Genomic DNA, 10,936 nt, shown 5'->3' with positions numbered 1-10,936 from the left:
CCACGAGCCGGGAGTCGGGCCTTACGGGTGCGAGGCGCTGCGAGGCGGGAGGGGGCAGCCGGCAGAAAGTTCCTTCAGTTCCCGAAGTGCGGGCGAGCGGCTGACCGCGGATTTGCGACCTGAGTTGCGGGTAAGGTCTCCGGCGCTTTCTGTAATTGTGTTTAATCGAGAAGACTGATATTTTCCTGTGGATTGAATGAATGAATTCTAGCTGCCCTTTAGATCAGGCTCGACAAAAATCACATGCAAAACATAACACGATTTAAAAAAAAAAAAAAAGGAAGAAGAAGAAACCCTTTGTTGCCCAGTAATGCAAAAAACCCGCAGTCATTACAGTAGTGCCATGGTCACCGAAGCTGCTGCTGGGGCAGCCATAGTGCTGTCCCACAAATCCCATGTTGCCATTTGCACCCCCTCCCTTGTATTGGCTCTCGTTTTCCCTGCAGCGTGCTAGGCTTTTCAAAATTTGTTATGATTTTGTGTTGCACCTTTTTTTTCCTCACTTTTCTGCTGATTTGGTCCCCCAAACAGTTCTGTCATAGGGGCTGCTGTGGGCAGTCACACCAAGGAAAGGGCCTGGAGCATAGTAAGCTCTGTGGCTGCACGTTGAGGCCAAATTAAATGTGTTGCAAACCTTGTAACTACCTGCCTTAAACTGGTAATGCTTCTTTTAAAAAGATGCCATTGTTTATCTATTCTTGCTTAACAGTCACAAGAAAAGTACCTTCGCTTTGGGAACACAAAGCACACATGCACAACAGTTTAAAATTTATTCATGCAAGTGTATGCTTTTAAAACATAATTAAGGCAATTGCTTTAAGCATTAATCAGTTTATCTCACTGTCACCAGCACAAGTTTCTTGCTCCAGGTATTGCAAGACTGCTTTACAAATTGACACTAGGCAACAACTACCAGCATCTCAGCAGCTGCATGAAACATGGATGTCATCCAGACCATAACAACGTGACTTCTCTGCAGACGGGCTTTACTCATTTGCCATTTTCCTCTTGACTGTTTCCAGTACACCCCATTAGGAACTGTGGCTCTGTTTTGTTGGGCATGCTATGTCCTTATGTGCTGAGGAAGCAGCTCTCACCTAGGCAGCTGCATCAGAGCAACAGATCCACTCCTCGTACTGCACAGGTACATGTGCCAGCACTGCTGCCATTCTGTGCTGTTGTAGCTGATGTTGCTGTTGTTTGAGCCAAAGCTTTATTTGGGTGCTGATCTGTAGAGGTGCCTGTTCCAACTGGACGCTGGAGTTTCAAGTAGTCTGCATTGCAATCAACCTTGCTGCTTTGATAAGCTTTCTGCTGTAATGAGACCAACATCAGCTCAGTTCAGGGTGTTTTGTGTTTGTTTCAGTGGTGACCCTGAAGCATGGCAGACAAATGGATTGGTGGACATTCATCTTCTATACTGTGCTTGAATGTAAACACAGAAGGGCTGGTGGCTTCAGGTGCGGAGAGAGGTGAGCTCACGTTCTGGGATGGCGGAGGCACTCTGGCAGGACAGCTCCAGCTCCCGAAGGCAGACGACGTGACCTCCGTGGTGTTCTCTCCCTGCCGTCCCACCAGGCTGTACACCTCCCATGGAGAAACCATCAGCTTGCTGGACGTCCGATCCCTCAAGGAGCCCACTGAATGCTTCCACATGAATGAGGAGGAGATCAACTGCCTCTCAGTGAATGAGACCGACAATTTCTTGGCTGCAGCAGATGACTCAGGAGCAATAAAGGTTATGGACTTGGAAAACAAGAAAGTTAGTCGGTCCTTGAGACACTCAAACATCTGCTCCTCTGTTGTCTTTCGACCTCAGAGGCCTCAAAGCCTTGTTTCCTGTGGACTGGACATGCAGGTGATTTGCATACAAGCAGATGGTCATTAGAAAAGTGAAACCTGTGTAATGAGGCACCAACAGACTTTCACCAAGAGTGAAGGAGTACAGCCTGCAGTCCCTGGAAAGCTCCTTAACTATTCTAAAGTAGTTTTGGCAGAGAAACTAAGTGTAGAGGTTGTTTGTGCTGTTTTCTACTCGGCAGTTCCTCGTGCTGATTTTATCTTCCTTAATATTTACAATCTAAAAGTGAGCATGGAAATCAGAATATAGTTCAAAGTGCACTCATGCCACATTAGCTCCCTGTTGGACTGAGCAAAACCAGAAGCTGTCCCTAGCAATCAGTTCTGGCTGCAGACAATAGTTAGGATAAGGCAACATGCATGAAGCAGACAGGATGGTAGCGAGAATACATTACTACAGGTAGATAAATATCTTTCCAAGTGGTGTGTATCACTGTAAGGACAAGTAATTTTTGTTATTTATCCTTTGTTATGATTAACCTCTTGGAAGCATTAAATACTCTTTGCCTTTTATGCTTCTGTATCTTCAAGAGGGAACTTTGTCCTTTGCCTGCCACTTGTGGATGTGTTCTGAGAAAAACCATGCTAGGTGTTAATGGAGTCTTCAGTTACGTTGCCAAAGTTGGCCACCCAGGACAGACTTTTTTTTAGGAATTTCTTTCCAGTGGTTGAAATCTGACCACATTTCTGGATTATCCCAAGACTAAAACTATCACTTCTACAAAGGTTTCCATGGTTCCAGTGGTATTAGGGTGAAGTTTCCTTTGACAGTGTTGAGCAGTTTTACCCTATGTTCTTAAAAGCAAGACGCATCTAACACCCATTAGAACAAATATGTGCTGATATTTAGTATAAGCAGTATTTTTCCATATTTAAGCCATGGATCATATAAATTCAATAAATGTATATATATCCAAATAGGGGTTGACTGACGGAAGTCTGCCAGGTTTAGACTTTGCCAAATTTTCAGAAATTTTCCAATATTTTTTTCTTAGGTTGCCTAAAAGATGGATGTAGGATTTTAAGTAAAATACTGTGAGAACCTTCTGTTCAGATATACCAAAGTGGCATGCTGAGAGGAGTAAATGTTCAGCACAGAAACATAAAGACTCCTGTACTTCACACTGGACATTATTAGTGAGGAATATTTTTATTAAATTAAAAGTTTGGTTAAAAAAGCAAGCAGTGCCCCAGTGCTGCATTGGATTGACTTGTGTTTTCATATCTCTTGGCCTTGAAAATGCCCATTGTTAAGTCAGGTGCTACCAAATACTGAGAGAATACTGAGAGCTAAACTGGTGCAGTATAAATCTCTAGTCCTTAAATTGCTATACGAGAGATGCAGGATTCATCTGAAGGCACAGTTATTGCTTCATGAGGGGCTTGGAGGTGGGGTGGCATTTTAAAAGCAAGTCTAAAAGCGCAAACTTCCCCCAGTCTGATCAGGAAAAGCACACCCTACCTCAATATGCTAATAGCACAAACAAGATCTACTCATTGCATATGAAAAAATACATATATGTCTGCTTTAAAATAAGGGCCTGAACTACTGTTGGCCTTTTGCTGTTCCGCCTTTCAAACATGTATATGGAAGCGATTATTTTCGTACAAATATATAGCAGAGACAGATCTAAAATTCAGAATGAATATCTATTAACTGCTAGCATTACCTTATCCCTCACTTTAAATAATTGATGGGCAGTGTATCATGATTACTACTGCTGAGATGAATGCTAAAGCACTTGGAAGAGCTCTTCATCCATTTTTGTGGTCTAAAGGTCTGAGTCGTTGACTCTACTGCTTAGGGCAGTATGAGGGCTTGGAAAACATGCCATAAAGATTTGCAGTATTTATCTGGTGAGGTTCAACCACTCCTCACAAACACGTCTTTCATCTCTTGTACTCATGCATAGCAGAGCAAGGAGTGTGGTTGATTTTTTTTTTCCTTTCACTGTTGGTGAAAGATCTGATTTTATGTAAAATGGACAGATTACTGATTCTGTTGGTTTGGGTTTTTTTCCCAAGGTTATGTTGTGGAACCTGCAGAAAGCTCGCCCCTTGTGGACCACAAACCTCCAGGAGTGTGAAATGAAGGAAGACAGTCTACAGTCAGCTGGCCAGTTCTTTAACCCGCCGCTCGCTCATTCCCTGTCTGTTGCATCATGTGGCAATGTCTTTGGCTGTGGAGCTCAAGATGGTAAAGTCAGAATATTCAGAGTCACCGGTGTCAAGTTTGAACGTGAGCTGGAGTTTCAAGGTCACAGCTTGGGAGTATCACAGGTACTCTTTATGCCAGAATCATACTGGTTATTGACTGGAGGAAATGATGGAAGAGTCTTGCTCTGGGATGTCAGCGGTGATGTTGGAAAGCAGCAGAAAAGTCCAGCAAAATCTCTGCAGAGAAGGAAAGCGCCTGCTTCCAACAGAAAAGATGGAAAGCTCAACAAATTGGCTTCAAATGAACATGCTGGAGTTTTACCAAAGCTAACCATTGAGCATGGAGAGAAGGTGAATTGGATCTCGTGCACAGAGATCAAAGGCTCCAGGAGAGTATTAGTCGCTGATCAGAGTAGTTCTGTATCTGTGTATCCATTGCCAGAGCCTTAGACGCTGAGATGTTTAAAAAATTTGTGGGAGAAAATCACTTCTCAGATAAAATTAGTTGAATTAATTTCAGCTTAATTTAAGTTGAATTAATTGAAATTAGTCCAGTTACATCTACTAACAGTGAACTAAATAGCAAAACCTGCTGTGTCCTTTGCAAGGGAAAGGGGTTTGCTGTGTCTTCACTCAAGTAATCATGACGAAACTGGCCTCGCGTTATGTTTTTCAGTGGCTGTTGGTATTCACTGCAGCTGTTTCTTGCAGGATTGGCAGTTTGCTTCTTGAATTTAAGTGAAATGGGTTTCAATATATTTAGAGGTAATATTAGTTCTTGACTAAGCCGATATAATTAAAGTTGGAGGAAGAGATTCACACTAATGGGGACACCCACAATGCTAAATGAGGATGCTGAGCTGTAACAGATGTCATTGGCTGAGCTCCTTCCCTTTTGATTTATTGCATGCTTTATGTTACTCTCCCCATTAAGCTGCATCACACTTAGCTTAAATTGGCCATAGTGGAAATATATTTTTCGTTAGTTTGTCAGTAGCTGTGTATAAGAGTGGAGAAGCATGAGCTAATGAGTCATCAGATTAGTTTAACTGTCATGGACAATTGGATTTTTTCACACTGCAGTAAACAAAGGAGCAGGGGAAAGTGTTAACATCTGTTTAATGGGTCAGCTGTCTTACGCATTTAGTTGTTTATCCCAGGGAAAAATCACTATTACACTTGTCTTAATACATGCTTTCTCTCTCACTGCTCTCTTGTGTTTCTACTCACTCTGATATTGACAAACTTACACGGAATTGTGTCAAGCAGTGTATGGCATACCCCATCACAGGGGGAATACAAAGGGCCAGAGGCACAGCTCCTCTTTACCCAAATACTTCTGCTGTCTTCCCAAAGCTTTAGAAACACAATGAGCTGAACTTGGCTTGCTAGAAACATCTCTTAATTTGCTATTTGAAGGTGGCGAGAATGTAACTAAGTAGCAATGCTGCAGCTCTTGACGTGTTCAATTCATGCTGCATTTCCCATGAAATGGGTAAATAACAAGAAAAGGCTTTTTTTTTTCTCAGGCTATCCTTAACCTTTCACAGAACTGAATGCCTGGTACTGGCTGAAGAACTGCTTCACTGATGTGGGGTTTGTGCTGTCGTGTTTGACCAGCTGTGGTTGTACAGCCTTTAACAGCAGGAGGCTTTGGCCCAAGATAGGAACTGGTGGGCACTACAGCAAAATGAAGCCAAAACACAGGAAAAAAATAGGATAGTGTAGGTACCCCATTTTGTGTCACCTCTGAATTGATTCATGTAGAAAGACAAGACCGGATCAGTGGATGAGAGGAAGCAGACTGGTTGTGTAGTTCAGTATGTGATATGTTCATCAGCATGTGTCTGTGCACCTATGACCTATATTTGGATGTACAATCTATAAAAAGCCTTGGTACAAACAACCTCCATCAGGAGTCGGATCCCCTGTCCCTGTTGTTGCTGCCTGCTTCAGGAGAGAGGATCAAGCCCAGTCCAGCTTTCTTTTTTTCTCTTCGTGTTCTCCGGGAAGATGTCTAAAGCCAGCATCTCTCTGCACTCCCTGAACGAGGCGCTGAACAGGTCATTAAAGGGTTGTGCTAGCACTGCGCGAAGGGACAGGGAAGGAGGGGCGTAGAGGACTGGGGCAGGGGAGACAAGGCTATCTGTTAGCATGAGGAACGAATCTCTGCTTCCTTGGAAATTTTTACAGGTGATAGCATATAAATATACGTTGTGTGTATGTGCTAAGGGAGCAGTTGGGGAAGGAAAGAGGGGACAGAGCCACGGGCTGCACCCTGTTGTGAACACTGTTCTGGCCAGCCTGCAAACTGCTAGTCCTGGCTGTTCGCTGCAGGATTTTCACAACTGCTCCATCAGCAAAGACCTGTAGCTGCATGAAGTCTTGCCGAGAGATTATGAGTCATGGGAAGTTTGGGTTCACACTCCACTCCCTACGTGGAGGTTTGGGATGAACTTCTGAATTCGGGAAAATGCCTCAGAATCAGGACAGTTCAAAGTAAGTGGTTACATTTAGAAAAAAAAATCCCTGAGAATAGACCTTTCTAATAAGTTTAAAGAGAGAATCACTGTTGCAGAGGAATTGGGACATAGGTGACAATGATTCACCCTCCATTTTTGAAATCCTGTACGCAGAAGAGGAACACTTGACTGACAAGTTCATTGGCTTCATGTAAAATGATCTGGCCTAAGATGCCCCTGCTGGCACCAGTCCTCGTGTTCAGCTGCAGTGCGACACACAGTTGCTGACAAATGGTGTCTCTAACCAGCTGGGCAAGCAATTGCAGAGTCCAATACAAGCACTGAGCATGGGTCTTCAGGAAAAACAGTTGAAAAAGGGTCTGAAACTCTCCCCATTTAAAGATGGGTGAGACTGTTCCCTCTCAGTGTTTTCACATATGGATTTACATATACTACCTTTAAAGGTACTGTGCAAATGGTAGCAAGCAAGGAATTTTTAAGTCAGTTTAGGTGTCATACAGCTCAGGTTCACCTGTAATAAAAATGATCACTGTCTATTGAGAGTATCACAGCTGATGGAATGCAGTACTCCTGCTTGTAAAATGATTGCAGACTAACACCAGCTGACAGACTTGGTAAGAAACTGCTCCTCTGGTGAAGATACTAACGTTGTTCAATGGCTTTTATGACTCCAATTGACACAACTCAGTCCTGACAGAGACACAGAAACACAGGAACCACTCCTGAAAGAACAAGTGAAAATTAAGTCTGTGGGAGTGTGTGTCTAACTGGTACCGTGAAGTGAGTGTACAGGAAGAGCTATGGGTAAGCATGGGGCTCTGCACGCTGGCCTAGAAAATAAAACCAAAGTGACAGCTCTAATGTAATGAAAAATGTCGTTTTCTGTAAAGGCCATAACAGTGGAAATAAAGTTATACATACAGCCACGCTTTCAGAAGAGCGGGAGTGCTAGAGTTTCCACTGCAAATCTTCCAAGTACGTTCAGTACACTAATAAGGAAAGGAGAACTTTAAAAGCTTTTTGGTAAAGAATGGGGATGTGGTTTGTGTGGACAATGGATAGACATTAGAGGTCAATGGTAACTCCACTTATATTAAAGGAAAAAGTGTTTAGAGATTGTGCTTGAAATGAAAGCAGGAGGTTTAATCCATTCTTCCTCATTTCATTCAGAATTTTGCTCAAGAGACAGCAGCACTGATTCTGTCAGAATTTACAAACACATGTAGAAGATTCATTACAGAGATGAGTTGTACCATGGTGTAAACAAGCATATTTTTAGAACCAATATTAGCAAATGCTGAAATGTTTGCTACAGATGCTTAAAAATACACCAGAGTAGCTACAGACAGGCAATATACCCCTATCGTAACAGTGCTGGAAAGACAAAAGTGGTTAAATACTAAAGCATTGGACTAAAGGCTGCGGAAAAAAACAACTACAGCACTGACAGTTGCGTTAATGATGAGATCTTTGATAACTATACTATTTTTTATAGAAGAGAAAGCTTGCTAGAATGGGCAATTAGGAAGCTATTAACCTCAATAAAAAGCTGCAAGTCAGGGAGCACTTCACAGGCAAGTATCTCCCCCAGGACAGAGCTCAGAGAATATACTATTTTTCTGGCAATTTTCCCCTCTCTCTCAAAGAGTGCCTGCACAGTGTGATTCCTAAAACTCTTACTGTTGGAGTGTCTGCGCTATCACATTGTATTGTCCTATTAGATTGTTGTTCTCTGCTTGCACAGCAATAGATACGAAGTGGATCAGAAGCTTAGAGCAAATTGTAACCCACCTCACCTTATACACTTGCTCTCTCTTGCTGACAGACTCAATCCCATGATGACATACAAACTCTTCCAATTCTTCTGAACTGTTTGCATTTCTACATCATACAAGTTGAATTTTACAGTCAAAGGTCTATTTTATTTCTAAAATTCTCTTGGCAAGTATGCACACATAAATACATTTAAATGGGTGACACACTCCCCTCCAAAAGTTAGACCAGGAATGAAGTGCAACACGGTGGATGATCATTAGTTGAAATCCACCATGCAGTAAGACCTGTGCCCAGTTTCAAAATCTCTGCTGCGACCCAGGCTCTGAGAAATAAATCTTGCTGCTACCAAAGTAAGATCAGGGTGTAAGCAGCTTTCATAAGGTCGTAAAGGAAGTCTCCTAGCCTCAGGAAATGACAGAAAATCGTTAGACAAGGACCTGCACAAGCTGCCAGACAGACAATGAATTAAGGACAGGGAGACTTTTATTTTCTCTCATTCAGGTCAGCTGCAGAACCTGAAGCAAAAGAGGAGGGCAGGCGGAGGAGGGAGCCACTGTTAGTGAAGTAACGGGGTTCTTGGTCTTTGTCTTAAAGTGACAGGCTTTAAAATGCTGAGGAGGGCACGTGAAAGAAGGAAAAACTAACAGTAAATTATTTAATCTACTGTTTACACAATCTAAAGTTAACCTCCCTTTGGAGTTTGTTGGGGGTTTTTTCGTGGATGTTTGGGGTTTTTTTAATGTCATCATCTGAAAGCTACTGTGTATTTTGTCCTTACAAAAAAGTTCAGCCAAAGATAAACAAAAGAGAGCCACAATAAACAAAGACCTTAATCCAGTGTTTAACACAGGTAGATCACAATTCCCTAAACGTTAGCGCAGTGCAGTAAGAGTAATAGAAGCAGTGGAGCAATCTGGAGATGAAGATGGGCTAAAGGAAAAAATGGAGGGACTTGGCCATAATACCATAGAGTGACAGCATAGTTTTTGTTTAACTGATCCAGCCAGAAGTTCTGCCAGTAAAATACAAAGAAAAATCACTAAAGTCTCTGAGTAGTAGCTGATGCTCTGCTAGTAAATCGCTTGTCAAGGACATAGTACCAAAGTGTTTTCTGGGTATTTAGGAAGCAACTTTGATAGCTTTGAGATCCACAGGACTCTCAAGAACATGCCTCGACATCAATCAGCTAACTCAGGCAAAGAAAACTGGCTTCAAGAAATCCACACGCAGGAGGACAGAAGCCCAGTGTACCCTGCTTCTCGAGTAGAGAGCAGCAAATGGCTACAAAGCATAAATACCTGCATTCCCTCATACTTCATCCTTAAACACAGTTTTCCTAAGCAAAAGTGGAGTAGCTCAGACTCAAAAACCTGTCTTTAGGATTCTAACTGAAGAAAGTACACCTTTTTTTTATTCTTTTTTTATTTCAATAAGAAAAAATGCGACAGATACTAAGTAATGAAAAAAGCATCTAATAAATCCCACCTCTGAAGCAGTTTTCTTACTGCTGTTTCACTAAGGTCTATGGAAGGACAGTCCTACAAAAGGGAAAACCAGAGCAGGATGAGCTGATGGGAGAAGAGAAACACTCCGGGGGGTTTGTTTATTATTTGAATTCTTTTTAATCTGGGGAGGAACAAGAAGTTCTGTGCCATGTCAAATGAAAATGGTTCAAAAGGTCATGATGCTACAAGTAAAAGCATACATCACCTCAAAATGTACTAGAGAAAACCACTGCGCCACTGATGTTGATGCAAATGGTTCAGACTCGCAGACATTTAAATAGAAATCTTGCATCTGTATTTACAAGCTATGTAAGACATACGGACGAGGGGAGGGCTGAAAAAACCTGGGCCGTGTCAAAAACTTAATTTCTAGTTGTGTATGTTCTTGGGAGGCAGCCTCAGAACAGGGCCTGGAGCTGTGCACAGAGCCACGCAAGTGTCACCCACCATCATGGCAGAAAGCACCAGTGGATGCCCACGTGCTTATGAAATGCCCTTGTTTTCCATCCCTCAGAGTAGAAACCAAGCTGCAAACCTTGGAGGCTCGGTTCGCAGACCTGGACTCAAGCTTGCAGAAACTAGCGCAGAATTTTGAGCTGCAGGCCCAGAAGCTGGAGCAGGAGACAAGCCAGGCTGCCCTGTGGATGTGGGCACCAGAGGAGAGGTAAGCACAGGGATGGATGGACCGGCCCGCCCCCGGCACCTGCAGGTGACGCTCTTGTGACCATGGGTGCACTGCAGCGTGAGCCTGTACAACCCGTACGTGCCTTGCCCAGTCAAGACTGCTATTTGCTGCAGAGAGGGGCAGTGTGAGGGAGAGGTACGGTTTCTGTGATAGTTTCTGTAACAATCAGAACCAACCGCACCGTCTATGAGAAGCCAGGCTGCTTCCAGGATAGCGGGGACGCCAATCCTGTTCGTGTAACTGCCCCACAGCGAAGGGAAAAAGCCTCCAACCTACCCAACACTATTACTTCCTCCAATTAAACAAGGCCAGAAGAGTCACATTTTTAGCACCCAAGCTAGGCTTCGCGAACGCGCATATTTAGCCTTTCCATGGTCCGACCGAGTTTCCAGAGCAGCCCCCGCTTTCCCCACTCCTGGAAAATCAGTCTCCGGCCGGCCTGCCTCTCACCGAGATCCGTCCGCAGCTAT

General features: G+C 43.3%; 1 protein-coding gene across 1 annotated transcript; it reads left to right on the top strand.

Moving 5' to 3' along the window:
* Window positions 1-1,381: 1,381 nt before the first annotated feature.
* Window positions 1,382-4,467, top strand: WDR53 (WD repeat domain 53). The gene is made up of 2 exons (XM_010134398.1): window positions 1,382-1,858; window positions 3,886-4,467. The coding sequence occupies exons 1-2, from the start codon at window positions 1,382-1,384 to the stop codon at window positions 4,465-4,467; spliced, it is 1,059 nt and encodes a 352-aa protein (XP_010132700.1).
* Window positions 4,468-10,936: the final 6,469 nt, after the last annotated feature.

The sequence above is a fragment of the Buceros rhinoceros genome, unplaced genomic scaffold (assembly GCF_000710305.1).
Source record: "Buceros rhinoceros silvestris isolate BGI_N320 unplaced genomic scaffold, ASM71030v1 scaffold39824, whole genome shotgun sequence".
Taxonomy (NCBI): Eukaryota; Metazoa; Chordata; class Aves; order Bucerotiformes; family Bucerotidae; genus Buceros; species Buceros rhinoceros.
Note: the sequence above shows the minus strand (reverse complement) of the source record. Positions and strands in the feature narration are given on the sequence as shown.